General features: G+C 38.8%; 1 protein-coding gene across 5 annotated transcripts in view; it reads left to right on the top strand.

The window, feature by feature from the left end:
- The window catches only part of STIM1 (stromal interaction molecule 1), a 183,150-nt gene that overhangs the window by 125,564 nt on the left and 39,326 nt on the right, over positions 1 to 18,260 (top strand). For all 5 annotated transcript variants that reach the window (XM_019449618.2, XM_019449619.2, XM_019449620.2 and 2 more), the window contains exon 3: positions 4,322 to 4,436. In XM_019449618.2, the coding sequence (XP_019305163.2) occupies positions 4,322 to 4,436 (115 nt within the window). The remainder of the gene's footprint in view (positions 1 to 4,321; positions 4,437 to 18,260) is intronic.

Here is an 18,260-nt window from a genome sequence, read left to right as displayed (position 1 = left end):
TTCCGACCCCATTCCTTCTTTGCATGGTTTGTGGCATGAATAGAGCCTGTACATGAGCCCTGTACGTGCAGCTTCCCCTTACACTTTCTTCCCATGAGCTTCTCTGTTCTCCATATACCTCAGTGATCAGACTTGGCTATAAAAAGCAGTCTATTTCTTATTGGTTCCCAATAAGCAGCTGGTATGTGTCATCCGGTGGTTTCCTAGAGTTAGCTGGGAATGGCAGAAAATCCCCTTCTTTGGATATTTTGGCATTTCTACTCCTAAGGCATGCACATGATGTGTGTTTCTGTAGTCTTAGATTAGGAGGGTCTGGATTAGAACCTTGGAGGACCAACACAGGGTATACCTGTATCTGTAATCTGAGGATTACAGATTTGATTTCTTTAAAATATGTGCGAAACTTGACAACTTTTCATTATACCCACATTACTACCTCGTTTCAAGTTAGGTTTTTGCAGTAGCCACCTGACTGGTTTCCCTGCCCTTGCCTTCCTATAGTCTGCTCTCTAGCACAGCATTTGGAGCAATCCTTTAAGAGATGCAAATGTGATCATGTCGCATCTCTGTTCAAAGTCCCCTAACAGCTTCCTTCTCAGAGTTGAAATCCAAGCCCATATAATGGCCTACAAGGGTGTTTATGATCTGGACCCCTGATTTCTTCCCTGGATTTGTCTATCACTAGTCACCACCTCTCTCATTTCTCTCAGCCACACTGGCCTCCTCACTGTTCCTTGAACAAGCCGAGCATGTTCTTGCTTCAGGGCCTTTGCATTTGCCATTCCTATTCTTGAGATACTCTTGTCCCAGTTATTCTGCTTGCCTTTCTCCAACATCTCCTTCAGGTACATGTACCTCCTTAATGAAACCTTCCTTGACTCCTCTAAAATGACAAGCCACCAATACCAGTACTCTTGTCATTCCATATTCCTCTTTCCTGCTTTATAGGAATTACTGTTTCTCTCACCCAAAGAGGATATTAGCTCAGTGAGGATAAAGATCTGTATCTGTTTTGTTTACTACTCACTGAATTTCTAGTGCCTGGAACTATGCCTGGTACTTAGAAATCTTATGTTTGTTGACTAAGTGAATTAATGAATTTCTGTCCCCAGACTGGCTGTCTGACTACTTGTGACTGTGTCCCCCTGAGATGTCCCAGTGTCTGTTGTTTAAGGCCTAGTGATCTCATCACTCTCGCCTCCAGTGAGAGAAGACTCTTAATAAGTTAATAGAATTGTTCTAAAATTAATTTTGAAAAATAAACAGCTGAGATTGACAAGAAGTATTCTGAAACATCAGAGCCATGGGAAACAGGGGGTCCAGGCATTAGAAATTACTATTAAAGTACAAAATAAAACAAAAAGTATAATAAGATAGTCAAGGGCTAGCACAAAAATAGAAATATGATTGAGGTGCCTGAGTGACTCAGTCGGTTAAGTATCTGACATCAGCTCAGGTCATGATCTCATAGTTGGTGGGTTTGAGACCCGAGTTGGGCTCTGCACAGACAGCTCAGAACCTAGAGCCTGCTTTGGATTCTGTGTCTCCTGTCACTCTCTCTGCCCCTCCCACACCTGTGTTCTCTCTATCTCTCAAAAATAAAATAAATAGACTGAAAAAAACTAGTTAAAAAAAAGAAATATCATTTAGTGCAGAAGAATGCAGAGCCTGGAAATATACTCAACTATATATAAGGACTTAATTATTACTAAATAGCATTTTTAAAAATGAATAAAAGATAATTTAATGAATGGGGTTGGGATAACAGCGTGGCAACTTGGGAAAAATTGTTAAAATTCACAATTTACAGGGGCGCCTGGGTGGCTCAGTCGGTTGAGCGTCCGACTTCAGCTCAGGTCACGATCTCGCGGTCCGCGAGTTCGAGCCCCGCGTCAGGCTCTGGGCTGATGGCTCGGAGCCTGGAGCCTGCTTCCGATTCTGTGTCTCCCTCTCTCTCTGCCCCTCCCCCGTTCATGCTGTGTCTCTCTCTGTCTCAAAAATAAATAAACGTTAAAAAAAAATTTTTTTTTTTTTTAAATTCGCAATTTACAGCATATAATGAATCAAAGGTCAGGTGCCTTAAAAGGCTGACTATTAAAAAACCATAAAAAATACTTTAATCAGTTTAGTTTTTCTAAGAATCAACAAAATCTTTTTGCTCTGGGCTTTTCACCATGTCACTTGCATAATCCTTATTAAAAAATAAATTTTCTCACCAATTACAAATAAGAGGTTGGGGAGCTGGAGAACCTAACCCTTGTTGTCAACTGAATTTAGTTGAGGCTGGAGGGCACGAAGGGCTGTCTAGCCTGTGCATGTGAGCACTGCCTTTATCTCCTCATCTCACGAGACGTCTTGACTTCCTAACACCACTCCAGCCTCTGTGGGAGTGTAGCCAGGCCACACCCAAACCACAGGTAGAAGAATGGGTTAGAGCTGCGCCCCAATAGGTGGCCATTAGCCACATGTGGTCATTTAGCTCTGCATTAATTTTTTTTTTTTTAATCTCAGGGTGTGTGTGTGTGTGTGTGTGTGTGTGTGTGTTTGTCACACTAGCCACATTATGAGTGCCTAGTGGCCACATGTGCCTAGTGGGGACTGTTTGGACAGGACAGATATTGAACATTTCCATCATTGCAGAAAGTTGTATTGGATGGTGCCATGTTATAGTTGTGGGCACTGTCAAGTTCCTTGTGCCCAGCAGGCTATATTCTGACTCGGTTGAGAGTGCTCCAGTGTGGACTTGCTTCAAACTTCTCTCCTGAGTCATTAAGTCTTAGATGTCTTAATATCCCCAAAACCCAGGGGGAGGAAATCACCTCTTGATTATGGGTCTAGGTAATCTGTCAGTAGTCTGTTTGTTTAGATAGTAACATTTACTGATGTTACGCTGGGTCAGACCCTTTCCTAGACACAAAGGGTAAGAAAAGAAGGATAAGAGACATTTCCTGACAATCCTACTAAACTATGTTTTAAAAACATAGTGATCAAAATTGCATATTTCTTTGATGTTTGAGGCTCTAGGGAAAACCGGGATCAAGTGTTCAATCTTGTACATACTAATGAGGTTAAGAATCTGGCTGAATGAGTATCTGTGAAGTTAATTACCAGTTAAATTTCTAAAAGCTTTGATTTGTTTGGCTTTTCTTCTTATAAGGGTGTATATTATGAAAAGAAATACCAGTAATTTAAAGGACAGCGTATATAGTGCTGGGGGAAAATTTGGACTGTAAAGTCAGATATCTTGGGTTGGAATACAAATTCATCACTTGAGCAAATGTTTGAGTTATCTAATGCTGTATAACGAACTTCCCCAAAACTCGGTGGCTTCAAACAGCAACATTTATTTTGTTATTTATCTGCAATCTGGGCATCGCTCAGTAGGGACAGCTCATCTGTGTCCACTTGGCATCAGATGCAGTGACTCAAAAACTGGGGGCTGGAATCACCTGAAGTCTCAGTCACTTGTCTGAGTCCTGGGCTGGGGAGACAAATAGCTGGGCTGCTCAGATATCTGTCTATATTTCTATGTAGTCTTTCCATATGTTCTAGCCATAATGGTGGCTTTGGGGGTAGCCAGGCTTCATGTATGTTGGCTCAGAGCTCTCAAGGCATGTGTCCCAAAATGGAGAAGGCCAGGTGAAATCTGTATTGCCTTTTCTAACCTACCCTTGGAAGCCACTCAACATCACTGCTGCCAACTGTTTGTTAGAAGATGAGTCACAAATGTCAGCCTATATTCCAGGGGAGGGGAATTCTCCTTTTGTGGGAGGATTATCATAGAATTGTGAACATATTTTAAAACCATCATAGCAAGTAATTAAACCTCTCTAAATTTAATGTGATTTGGGGGCAAGTTGCATTATCTTAGCGTAGTTCTGTTCTCGTTTGTAAAATAGGTGTGATAATTCATTGGTTGTGGGGATTAGATGAGAAAATATTGTAGAAGTTCTTGGAATATTGCTTAGTATATAAACAGGTGATCAAAAAATTGTTAATTCTTTTTCCCTATCCTTCTTCCTTTTTCTAGTGTATTGAATTCCAGTTAACTATCATTTATTATCTTTCCATAATTAAAAAAATACGAGGAAGAAATTGCTTATTCTTTTTTTTTTTTTTTTCAAGTGAAACATACAACAAAGAAGAAGAGGTAGTCTAGTTGGCAGCTAGGACATATGCACATGGAAGGACATAAGAGTGATGTGGTACACTTATACATTGGGTGGATGGAATGTGCTATGGAAAGTTAGATAGCCTGTGTGGAGATCTCGGTGGGCTGACCCTAGGTATCCCTTGTGACTTGTGTGCTTTTTCCTTGCAGTTCCTGAGGGAAGACCTCAATTACCATGATCCGACAGTGAAACACAGCACCTTCCATGGTGAGGATAAGCTCATCAGTGTGGAGGACCTGTGGAAGGCATGGAAGTCTTCAGAAGGTAATAGGCAGCTTGGTTATCAATCCTAGTTGCTGGAAGATTTAGAGAAGACAGAAGAAGATGGGCAGCAACTTGGCCTTAAAAGTACATGAGTATAAAGTGCTTTGTAAAGAGCAAATTATTAAAATGGTTCTACATACAGTCACTGATTAAGACTGAATCTAGTCACCATGTTGGGAAAGGGGGAAGATGCTTCAAATAGAGTTGGAGCTGCTCTTCATTAGAATTCTAAATGGTTCTATTCTATCCCCACCTGTCTCCTTCCTACCTACCACAGTCTCTGCTGCTTCTCCAGAGGTAGGGAGCTTACTGGCCTTTTGAGGCAGCCCCTTCCTTCTATCAGTCTCTACTTGGTCTCAGCTCTGCTGAGTCCTAGATGATTCAAAGATTGGGTGGAAGTAAGATGGAATCTCCCGAGTCTTTTCTTTTCCAGGTTAAATAGCCAGGTTCTTTGAAGAAAACATGTTTTCTCAGCCTCTTCCTCCTCTTGGTCTCCTGCCTGTGAACATTTCTGTTAATATCTTTCTTAGATCATAGTTCTTAGAGTCAGACACAGACCCGCAGGAATGGTTTGACCAGCACAGAGTTGAACAGGATCGCCAGTTTCTTAGTTCTGGACTCTGCACATCAGCTAATGCAGTCTGATTTGATACTGGAGCCTTCAGCACTCACATCACTCTGCTAACTCATGTTGAACTTATTAAATAAACACTTTAGTTATTTTTCATGTATAAAATTGTTAAACCAGGACTACGATTTTTTTTTCCTGAAACATTTGCTTCAGAGCTGTGAGTGAAAGAGCATATCTAATAGTGTGAAGCTTGACAAGGAAGGGAAAAACAGGGTTTTTGCATCCTCTCCATCTCTATCTGTGGCTAGAGTGTCCTTTGATACTAACAGGATTGAAAGCGGTCTCTTTGCAGGGTCTCATAAGATAGGTCTTGATGCTAAGAAGGGTTAAACATAAGTGACCATCAGGGCCCTTCCTTTGCAGATGAGGAGCCTTAGGCCTAGATTTATAAAGTTACTTGTTCATTGTCATGCATTTAGTACATTGTAAAGCTAGGACTCAGACCTGGACCTTCTGCTCACTGGATCAAGGCTTTTCCATGCCATCTGGGTTGAAAGCGCTGGTCTGGTGGTAGAGAAAAACCAGTTTGGGTAGGAATGAGGCAGTTTTTATTTTTGTTTTAATCTTACCTAGGATTATAGAATTTTAGATCTGGAAGGGATTATCTATAAGGTAGGTTGAGAACATTAAATTTAAAACAAGAAGACCTGGGGGTGCCTGGGTGGCTCAGTCAGTTAAGCTTCTGACTCTTGGTTTCAGCTCAGGTCATAATCTCACAGCTTCGTGGGTTAGAGCCCCACATCGGGCTATGCTCGGACAGTGTAGAATCTGCTTGGGATTTTCTCTCTCTCCCTCTCTCTTTGCCCCTACCCCACTTGAGCTGACTCTGTCTCTCTCAAGATAAATAAATAAACTTAAAAAAAAAAAAAAAAAAAGCAAGAAGACCTGGATTCTAGTCCTATTTCTGGCATGGACAGGCTGATACTTCTTATTAACTCTGTGTTTTTATCAATCTAGAAGAAGCTTAAGTTAGCTTTACAGACGGCTTTCTGGAAATCTTTAAAAGCTGAGTTCCTTGTGGGGGCTTTGTTTAATAGCTCCTGAGCAACTCAGGCTGTTTACTGATGAAAAATCAAGCAATGAAGTGATCTTTGGAATTATACTGGCACTGCCAGGAAAAATCTTCTACTAGTACTGTTTAATTTTAGTTTTCTTCTTTTTCTGTAACAACATAAGGACATGGCGCCTGGGTTTTAAGAGTGGGTTTCATAAGTGGGAACTTGGAATGAAAGATGGCAGGGAGAGCATTCCTGGCCTTCTCAAAGCTCATACACAAGTAGCTGGGAAGGGAAAGTGACCAAGAGAGGGCAGAAACAGGAGTAAATCATAATACTAAAAAGTAGCCAAGACAGTTTTCTGGTAAGAACTTTATTCCTGGACTCAGCAACTATTTGGAACACTTCCAAGTGTGTTCTAAATGACAGGAAGATGGAAGACAATGGAATGAGTTTTGAGGAGTTGGTCCCCATTACTGGTGAGCAAGTGATATTCCAGTGCACTGTGATGTAGCTCACAGCTAAGCTGGGAAGTGACATGTATGTATCATTTTAGGGTTTTCTCACTATGTGTCATGCCTGGTGGTTTGACAAGCTAAAAGTAAGAATCTTCATGGGTACTGTTCCTCCCAACAATTTGCTTCATTAATTAGAGCAAGGCCCCTAATCTCTGGAGTGATGATTTCCAGAGCTACAAAAAGCATGTAATACTCTGGCAGTCACTCAAAGTGGCTGGTCTGAGTTTTGCTAGATGATATAGATATCAGCAGTGTTCATTTGTGTTCAGAACATTAGCTGACTAATGTCAGTACCATCTATGTGATTAGTTGTTAACATTTTCTGACTGATACTGAAAGCCAGTCTTTCCTTCCTGTTGTTTAGATTTTAACAGAAAAGCCTGATAATTGCTACATTAGCCAGTTCTGGACTTCAATAATAAAAACAGCAACAACTAAGAAACTACTCTGATATTTACATGATATTTGATGTGTGCTAGCCACTGTTCTGAATGATTTATATATGTTAATTCATTTCTCACAAAAACCCTTTGAAGTATAAATACTATGATGGTCTGCATTTACAGATGAGGAAAATGAGGCAGAGAGCGTTTGATGAAATAATGTAATGCACTTCTTTCTAACCAGAGTTAGTACAGACTTCACAAATTAAGAGCATAGTCCTCAGTAAGACTGCTCTCACTTTAGATACCAACCAGCCATAAACCCTGGGTGTTCCCAGCCACCTCTGCTCTGACCGACTGGCTACAAATCACAGTTCCCACTATCCCCTCAGGTTTGGTAATTTACTGCATGACTCACAGAACTCAGGAAAGTGCTGTACTTCTGATTACAATTTTATTAGAATGGATAAAAGTTAGGACCAGCCAAAAGAAGAGACCAATAGGGTGAGGTCTGGGAGGGTCCTGAATTTGGGACTTCTGTGTCTTCTGCCCCTGGAATCAGGACATATCACCCTCCCTAGCATATTAATCATGGATGTGTTTGCTAACCAGAAAGCTCATCTGAGCCTCAGGATCCAGAGATTTTATTGAGGTCCGATTACATGGGCATGATTGATTGAATCACTGGCTGCATGACGGCTCTTCATCTCCAGCCCCCCTGTTCCTTTCTGATGGTTGGGCTGATATCTCCTGGCCCAAAGCCCCAATCCTCTAGTCAGCTGGTTGGTCTTTCTGGCAACTAGTCCCCATCCAGAGTCATCTCATTAGCTCAAACTCAAGTGTGATCCAAGGAGCCCCACCATGAATAACAAAGATATTCCTTTTTTTTTTTTTTTTTTTTTTTTAAATTTTATTTTTGGGACAGAGAGAGACAGAGCATGAACGGGGGAGGGGCAGAGAGAGGGAGACACAGAATCGGAAACAGGCTCCAGGCTCCGAGCTGTCAGCACAGAGCCCGACGCGGGGCTCGAACTCACGGACCGCGAGATCGTGACCTGGCTGAAGTCGGACGCTTAACCGACTGTGCCACCCAGGCGCCCCAACAAAGATATTCCTATCACCAGGGAAATTGACACCAAATTGACACCAAATTTGAAGGGTCTTTGAAGACAAAGACCACCAAATTCTTTGTTGTACAAAATTAAATAAGAAGGAGCTGAACAAACAGGGCTGAGGAAGGATCAAGAACAAGGGGAACTCCAGGGATCCCAGCAGCAGGGTCTAGGGGATTGGCCTTTTGTAATTGGCTACTCTTGGATGTCTCCACTTCGTTCATTTTTCATCTAAGTATCTTTGCTCAACAGTGAGATATGGTGGAGGGAAAATCAGATTGGCATAGTTTGTATCACAGACTTATTATGTAAGGTAGTGGTAGTGAGAGCTTAGACTGTGGGGGAGAGGGCAGCAATTTCCAGTCCCTCTAAGGCCCTGTGAGGTAGGGGGAATGGTAGTTTTTTTAAAGGAAGGGATGCCAGGTAGATTTTGTAGAATCTTTGAGAAATAGAATTGTTTGCATATTTGAGCTAGGGGAAATAGTAACAGTGTCCTTAGAAGGGGTGCTGGGAGGACTGACCTAAGAGGACTCTCTTCTAAAGCATGGCTTCCATTCTTCTAAACAAAGTACATCATGTCTATTTTTTCTCCCCTTTCCTGGACATGAGATTTTAAAAGATGCTATCTGCCAAACTTAAATAACAATTTCGTTCTCCATTTGTATAGATCAAAGACATATTAAACTATCAATTTTGATTCTAACTAAAATGATTCCAGCTAAAAGCAAAAGTACTTGGTATTCTAGTGTGACTCTGAACTTTGTCTTGAGAAAATGTTTACTTTCTACTGGAAATGATTTGGAAATAATTCCAAAGAATAATTTAGAAATAATAAACTCACAGATCTCCAGTTCTGTCTGTGCTATTCTTTGCAGGATGGGATTTTTCACAGGAGGCAGTGGAGCAGTACTGGCAAACCAGGAGGCTTTTAGAGAGAAACCCAGCAGAACTGGCCTTTCTCTGTTGATATAGCACAGCAGGGGCAAGTGGCATTGGACTTCTGTCTAAACCATTTCAGAAGTCATATCAGTATAAAAAAGTTGGCATCCCCTTTTTGCTTTTACATAAACCCAGTGAGACATATGTTTCTTCTGTTCCTTTAGCTCTATAAAAATTACTTTGCTAAGTGAATCTTCAAGTCATTTAGTTAACTGCCTCAGCCATTGTTGCTACATTTTGGGGGAGAAAGATACAACTGGCTTTTTATTTCTCTTGGATTCTTTTAGATACTTTTTCTCCAATAACAAAAAACAATTAGCATCAATGCAGTGATTTAAAACTTATCACAGGCATTTTCTATTTATATTAAATAGCTGCTTGAGGGTAAACGTTCTTACTTGTATCCCCATTTAATAAAGGAGCATCTCTCACCTATTTCTGTTACCAAGTCCTGAGGATTCTATCTCTCTTATATATATTTTATATGCATCTCCTATGATACTGCCTTAGCTCAACTTCATCTTTTTGAAAGATTTATTGAGTTGTAACTGATAATACAATCAGGTGTAAATATTTAAAGTGTACAATTTTTTAAAGTTTTGACACATGTATTCAGATGGCTATCCTTTATGAGATATATGCTTTGCAAAGATTTTCTCCCAGTCTGTGGCTTATCATTCTTTTAATAGTATCTTTTGAAGAACAGTAAGTTTTAATTTTTCTGAGGTCCAGTGTTTCAATTTATGCTTTTAAGAATTATGCCTTTGGTGTCATATGTAAGAAATATTTGCCTAACCCAAGGTCACACAAGCATTTTCTCCCATGTTTTCCTCTAGAAGTTTTATAGTTGCAGGTTTTACATTTAGGCCTCTAATCTGTTCTGTATTAATTTGCGGATGTTAGTGTTAACAAAGAAGTCCCAAGTCCTTCTTTGTGCTTCTGGGCGTCTCAGTTGTTTCTAGAACCATTTGTTGAAAATTCTGTCCTTTCTCCCACCGCATTGCCTGGTCTTTTGTTAAAAAACAGTTGTCCATATAAGTATGGGTTTATTTCTGGTCTTTGTATTCTGATCCACTGATCTATTTGCCTGTCCTTATGTCAATACCATGCAATTTTGATTACAATAGTCTTATAATAACTCTTTTAGTCAGATAGTGTTAGCTCTCCAACTTTGTTTTCTTTTTTCAAGTTGTCCTGGCTGTTTGATCTCGAATCAACTTGTCAATTTCTATAAAAAAAGCCTACTAGGATTTTGACTAGCATTGTATTGAATCTATAGCTCAGTTTGAGAGAACTGACATCTTGACAATATTGAGTTTTCTGATCGATGTATAAAGTATATCTCCCCATTTAGTTAGGATATGTATTTTGTAGTTTTCAGTGTACAGGTCTTTCTTTCATACCTTTTGTCAGATTTATCTCTAAGTATTTCATAGATTTTGATGGTATTATAAATAGTACTTTTAAAATTGTGGTAAAATATATAAAAAAGTTGACCACGTAAATGGTATTTAATTCCTGATTGTTGTTTATATATAGATATATAATTGATTTTTATATATTGGTCTTGTATTCTGCAACCTTTCTAAACTCACTTATTTGTGAGATGCCATCAGAGTTTCAACTGAGGTAATCAAGTCTTCTAGTAAAGAAAATTTTGTTGTTTTCTTTTCCAATCTGGATGCCTTTAAAAAAGTCTTCTTCTTGTCTGATTGCCCTGGTTAGTATCTCCAGTACAGTGTTGGGAGAAGTGGTAAGAGTAGGCATCATTGCCTTGGTTCTGATCTTAAGGAGGAAAGAATCCAGTCTTTCATCATTAAATATAAACATAGTTGTGGGCTTTTTTTCCCTTTTATCAGATTGAGGAAGCTATTACTAATTTGCTGAGAAATTTTTTATCAGGAATGGATATTGGATTTAAAAAAATTTTTTTTAACGTTTTATTTATTTTTGAGAGAGGGAGAGACAGAGCATGAACAGGGGAGGGTCAGAGAGAGGGAGACACAGAATCCGAAACAGGCTTCAGGCTCCGAGCTGTCAGCACAGAGCCCGACGCGGGGCTCGAACTCACGGACAGCGAGATCATGACCTGAGCCGAAGTCGGCCGCTTAACTGACTGAGCCACCCAGGCGCCCCGGATATTGGATTTTTATCAAATGAGTTTTCTGTGTCTATTGAGATGATTGCCTGGTTTTTCTGTTTTTGTTTGCTAAGATGGTGAATTACATTGATTAATTTTTGAATGTTAACCCTGCATCCTTGGGATAAACCCCACTTGGTCATCATCCTTTTACTATATGGTTGGATTCTATTTGTTAAAATTTTGTTTCATATTTTTATACCTTTGTTAATGAGGGATATTGGTTTATAGGTTTCTTGTAATATCTTTGTTTTTGGTATCAGGATTATGCTGACCTCATTAAATTAATTGGGAAGTAGTCTTCAATTTTTCAGAAGACTTCATATATAATTGGTATTATTTTTCCTTAAATACTTGGTAGAATTCACTAGTAAAGCCATATGAGCCTGGTGTTGTCTTTGTAGGAAGGTTTTTAATGACAGTGTCAATTTCTTTCATAGGTATAGGACTGTTAGGTTATTTACTTCTTAAGTGAGCTTTTGTAGTTTGTGTCTTCAATTTGTCTATTTCATTACATTGTCAAATTTATAGGCATACATTTATTCATAATCTTTTCTTATTATTCTTTTAATATATTGATATAGCCAAAGAACCAGTGTTTGGTTTCAAGGATTTTCTCTATTGTTAGCTATTTCATTGATTTTTACTTTGATCTTTATTATTTTCTTTCTTCTGCTTACTTTGGGTTTAACTTGTTCTTTTGTAGTTTGTTAAGGTGGAAACTGAGGTCATTGACTTGAGACCTTTCCTGTTTTCTAATATTGGCATTTAGTACTATAAATTTCCTGTAAGTACTGCTTTAGCAGCATTTCACAAATTCTGGTGTGTTGTGGCTTTTTGCTTTTTGCTAACTGATTTATAGGTAGCATAGACAGAGTAAAAATACCTAAAATGAAAGCACAACTGGTGGTAAATGCTTATTCTTTTTTTTTTTTGGTCTGATACAGTCTTCAATAACTTGATATCCCTCAATAATGTATTCCAATTTGAGGAATTATTTTGGCCCTGGAAATTCATGCCTCTGAAATCTGTCTTGTATCTTATATCCATCTAGTATTGGCTCTTCACCATGTTAGATGATACGTTTTATTTTTATTTTTATTCAACTCAAATATTCTATTTACTTTCTATTTCCTTTTTGATATCTTCTTTGATTCATGAGTTTTGTTTTTGTTTTTTTTTTTTTAGAAGCATGGTATGTAGTTTTCAAATGTTAGGGGATTTTCTAAAGATTTTTCTGTTATTGATTTCCAGTTTAATTCCATTGTGGTTTGAGAACATACTTTGTATGGCTTGAATCCTTTACAGTTTTTTAAAACATTTTATTACATTTCTGAATATTATATATCTTGGTAAATGTTCCATGTGCATTGGGCTGTTGTTGGGTGGAGTGTTCAATAAATGTCAATCAGGCCATGTTGGTTGATGGTGTGGTTCATGTCTACTATATCTTTGCTGATTTTCTGCCTAGTTGCTCCATCAGTTATTGAGGGGGAGTATTTAAATTTTCAACTATAATATTGGATTTGCCTATTTTTTCTTGCAATTAGTTCTGTGAGTTTTTGCTTCATGTATTTTGAAGGTATGTTACTAGGTGCGTAAAGATTTAGGATTATTTATTTATTTATTTATTTATAATGTTTGTTTATTTTTGAGAGAGAGAGACAGAATGTGAGTGGGGAAGGGGCAGAGAGAGGGAGACACAGAATCCAAAGCGGGCTCCAGGCTCTGAGCTGTCAGCATAGACCGTGATGTGGGGCTTGAACTCACTAACCGTGAGATCATGACCTGAGCTGAAGTTGGACGCTTAACCGACTGAGCCACCCAGGTGCCCCTGTTATTATTTTTTAAAAGTTTATTTATTTAAGGGGTGCCTGGATGACTCAGTCAGTTAAGCATCTGACACTTGATTTTGGCTCAGGTCATGATCTCATGGCTTGTGAGTTTGAGCCCTGCATTGGGCTCTGTGCTGACAGTGAGGAGCTACTTGGGATCCTCTCTCTTTCTCTCTCTCTCTCTCTCTCTCCCTCTCTCCCTCTCTCTCCCTCTGTCTCTGCCCCTCCCTCACTTACCCTGTCTCTGTCTCTCCCAAAATAAGTAAATAAACTTAAAAACAAAACAAAAAAAAGAAAAAGAAAGAAAGAAAGAAAGAAAGAAAGAAAGAAAGAAAGAAAGGAGGGACTGCGTGGCTCAGTTGGTTGGGCATCCAGCTTCGTCTCAGGTCATGATCTCATGGTTCATGGGTTCAAGCCCCACATTGGGCTCTCTGATGATAGTTCAGAGCCTGTAGCCTGCTTTGGATTCTTTGTCTCTCTCTCATTCTGCCCTTCCCCAACTTGTGCATGTGTGCTCTCTCTCTCTCTTTCGCTTTCTCTCTCTCAACAACAACAAAAAAACATTAAAAAAAGAAAAAAGAAATGCATTAAATATAAAAACACAAGTATATTAAAAGTAAATACATGGAAAAAGATACACAAAACTAATAATACTCAAAATAAAGCTATATTTATATCAAAATATCAAAATTATATCAAAATCTGATAGCACAGAGCCTGATGTGGGGCTTGAACCTATGAGACTGTGAGATCATGACCTGAGCCGATATCGAGTCAGACCCTTACCTGACTGAACCACCCAGGCGCCCCTAGATGCATTTTTTTTTAATATATGAGATTTCTTGTCAAATTGGTTTCCATAAATGCATTTGTTATAGGCAGTTTATGATTGGGTCTTATATTTTTTGGCAATCTGATAATCGCTGCCTTTTAGTTGGGGTATTTAGACCATTTACATTTAATGTGGATATTAATATGAGTAGATTTGAGGCTACTATCTTGCTATTTGTTTTCTGATATTTTTCCCTACTGTATTTTCTTCTCTTTTCTTTTTTTTTCTACCTTATTTTGGGTTAATGAGTAGTTTTTTATAATTCCATTTGATCTTTTTTTTTGTTGTTTTAACCCTGTTTTGTTATTTTAGTGGTTGCTTTAGGAGATAAAATATGCATCTTTAATCTTTCATAGTCTTCTTTCTAGGGATGTTATTATTTTATTTGTTATTGAAATATAGTTGACAATATTTCATTAGTTTCAGGTGTATGACATAGTGATTCAACAACTCTATATATTATGCTTTACTCACCATAACTGTAGCTACTATCAGTCACCACACAATGCTATCTGCAACACCATTGATTATATCTCTATGCTGTACCTTTCATCACTGTGACTTATTCATTTCATGACTGGAAGCCTGTCCATCCCACTCCCCTTCACCCATTTTGCTCTTTCTCTAGCCCCCTCTCCTCTGGCAACCAACCACTAGATTGTTCTCTGGGACTGTTTCTGCTTTGTTTGTTTGTCCGTCTATATTGTTTTTTTAGATTCCACATCTAAGTGAAATCATATGGTATTTATTTTTCTCGAACTTCCTTCACTTAGCATAATACCCTCCAGGTCCATCTGTGTTGTTGCACATGTTAAGATCTCATTCCTCTTTGTGGCTGAGTAGTATTTCAATGTATATATACCACATCTTCTTTATCCATTCATCTATCAATGGACACTTAGGTTGCTTTCATATCTTGGCTATTGTAAATAATGCTGTAATAAACAGGGGTGCATATATTTTTTCAAGTTAGTGTTTTCATTTTTTTAATGTTTATTTATTTATTTTGAAATAGAGACAGAGAGAGTGAGAGAGAGAGAGAGAGAGAGCATGAGGGGGGCGGGGAGAGGCAGAGAGAGAGAGAGGGAGAGAATCCCAAGCAGGCTCTGTGCTGTTAGCACAGAGCCTGACGTGGGGCTCAATCTTGTGAACTGGGAGGTCATGACCTGAGCTGAAATCAATAGTTGGACACTTAACCAGCTGAGCCACTCAGGCACACCAGTGTTTTCACTTTCTTTGGATAAATACCTAGCGGTAGAAATACTGGATCATATGGTAATTTTATTTTTAATTTTTTGAGGATCTTCCATACTGCATTCCACAGTGACTGCACCAATATACATTCCCACCAACAGCGCATGAGGGTTCTCAAGAGCTATTATTACACCTTGTCACATATAGTGTAAGAGCCTAACACTAGTGTACTTCCATTTATTCCTAAATCTTGGTTCCACTCTCTGCACTGTGGCCTGGAAATTCTTTCAGAGCCATAACTAGGACAAGTATATCACCTGCCTCATTTGTTTACCATCTCTCAAGGACCAATGTCCATTATAGGCTGATGTCCAGTGTCTTTAAAACCATTGTTTCATATATTTTGTCTTTTCTCTTTGGTTGTTTCAGGAGAGAGGGTAAATTCCATTGTAGTTACTTCATCTTAGCCTGAAGCAGAAACCTCAGCTTAATCATTTTGCTTGGATGCTTTCATACTGTACTTCTTGGCCTGTCTAGCTCTACTGCAGTTTGTCCTTCAATTGGTTCTAGAGGGATCTTTCTAAAGTAAATATCTGACCAGGTCTCTGCTTAAATTTTTCAGTGGCTTCCTATTTTTTATTTTTATTTTTTTAATAGTGAAACAAATATGCCAGAACACCAAATTTCTAGGTGGAAGAAATATTCTTAATTGGAACCTGGACGAATAAAGGTATTGCTAAAGATGTTACAAGTAAATTCCTGTGTAATCACATATGATAATCTTATGTTACTTGGAGGAGATAAATACTGGCTTTTCTATTCATTAGGTAACACTTGAGTTTGTGAAGAATTAGCAGTAAGCTTAGGTTACAACTGCTGTCTCATTTGGGACTTAACAAAATGAGGTACTTGAAAGCTTAGTAGTTGTTGATGAAACAATTTTTTATAGAAAATGCCATTGACTTTTTTTAGTGTTTATCAATGAGATGTTAAATGCTGAAATTAAATGCCCATTTGTAATCTCAACTGAATTATTTCAGTTGGGGGAAAAAGTTCAATATGTATATATAAATAAAAACCTGGTGACCTTTTATATCCTGAGAGTTTCTTTATATTTTAATGCCATGTTTCTCCATCATGCCTTATTCACCTCTGTAGTATTGGCCCCCAAAAGTACTGTTTTCTCCTACAATTTGTGTAAACGTGCCTTCATTACAAAAAAAATAAATAAATAATCAGGGTGCCTAGGAGGCTCAGTTGATTAAGTGTCCAACTCTTGATTTCAGCTCAGGTCATGATCTCATGGTTTATGGATTTGAGCCATGCATTGGGCTCTACACTGACAGCATGGAGCCTGCTTAAGATTCTCTCTCCTTCTCTCTCTGCTTCCTCCTTCAAAATACATACATAAACTTAAAAGAATTACTTGAAGAAATTACTTAAAAGAATTATACCTTCTATATACCAGGCATTGTGCTAGATTAGTTTAGCGTGTCAGGCCCATGCTTATCTCTGTGATCCACTTATTTTCTTCTTTTCTACCACTCTTCATCACATCTACTCTATAGCTGCACTAATTTATTTGCAGTTGGGAGGATATGTCGTTTCCTTTCATCCCATGTTGCTTTCATAGATACTGTTCTCTCTGTCCCTCCCCCTTGTTGATCTGATTAAATCCTATTTGACAACGCTCAGTTTAAGTCTTCTTTTTTTTTTTTTTAACGTTTATTTATTTTTGAGACAGAGAAAGACAGACCATGAACGGGGGAGGGTCAGAGAGAGGGAGACACAGAATCTGAAACAGGCTCCAGGCTCTGAGCTGTCAGCACAGAGCCCGACGCGGGGCTCGAACTCACGGACGGACCCCGAGATCATAACCTGAGCCAGAGTCGGCGGCTCAACCGACTAAGCCACCCAGGCGCCCCTTAAGTCTTCTTTTTATTTTCTCCTTTTATTCTCTTTATTTTCCATATTCTTTTCATTCTTTCTTTTATTTCAAGATTTTATTTAAATTCAAATTAGCTAATGGATAGCATATAGTATAGTATTGGTTTCAGGAGTAGAATTTAGTGGTTCATCACTTACATATAGCACCCAAAGTATACCCTTCTTTAGGAAATCTTCCCTGGAGACCATAGTTTAGGTTAGATGCTTTCTGTGCTCCCACATCTCCTTACCCTTATCTCATCACAGCATTTAGTACACTAATTGTAATCATCTATTCCCTTGCCTGTTTTCCTACCAGATTGCTTGAGGACATTACCTTATATGATTTTATATCTTAACACTTTGCACAGGGCCTGGTCCAGCATAGGGATGTGGAAGACAGAAGTTTGTCCTTGGCTCTACCATTGTGAGATCTTACACAAGTTGTTTGGCTCATTCAACATTCCAAAGCCTAGGTTCTCTTACTGCTCTGCAGCCGTGTAGACCGGGTTTGTGCTGGGTAGCCTAGTGGGCCTGTCACATGAGGCCTTGGCCCAAGTGCCAGATTCTCTTTACAGTGATGATTCAGGAGTTGAGGTTGACACCACATCAGAAAACTAAGACCCCTGCCTCCCTCTAGGTGCAGGTGGCAAGCTGCTAGTGAGAGCCAGAAGGAAACCACTTAGAGAGACAATGGGCTACAACGTGTCTTTGCTCACATTTCTTCCCTCTGGTGAGCCTATAGGTGTATCCACCCAGATTCTAACCAGTTTTCAATATCTATCGCTTGTTGAATGAATGTATATTTCTTCATTCATGTATATGAATGAAGAAGAAATTACTACTGAGTTTGTATTAAATCCTAGGTGTTTTCAAACATATGAACTCATTTAATTCAACAACTTGAAGAGATCAACACTGTTAGATGGTAAGCTACCTGGGTATCTGTCTCAATCACTGCTCTGTTTCCAGTGCCTGGCACAAAGTAGTACAAAATAAATGTTATGAATGACTGGAAAGAAATTTTATAGAAGGGGAAATTGAGGTTCAGAATGGTTAAGTGATTTACCCAAGGTGATCCATGGCCAATAGGATGGAAATCAAAGTCTTCCAGCTTCAAATCTAGTGCTTTTTCTGATAAATTCGACAATTAAAATCCGGCCTTCTAACATGGCCAGGTATTTGGAAATCCTGAATGACTTCATTTTTTGTGGCTATTCTAAATTAAAGTAGGAGAGTTTACGCATTTTACATACAAGTCTTTCTCAAAGGAAAAAGGCCTTTTCCCATGAAGCATAGTGTGGAGGCCAGGATAGATC

The sequence above is a fragment of the Panthera pardus genome, unplaced genomic scaffold, assembly GCF_024362965.1.
Source record: "Panthera pardus isolate Hobbes unplaced genomic scaffold, ASM2436296v1 HiC_scaffold_12, whole genome shotgun sequence".
In the NCBI taxonomy this organism is placed as follows: Eukaryota; Metazoa; Chordata; class Mammalia; order Carnivora; family Felidae; genus Panthera; species Panthera pardus.
Note: the sequence above shows the minus strand (reverse complement) of the source record. Positions and strands in the feature narration are given on the sequence as shown.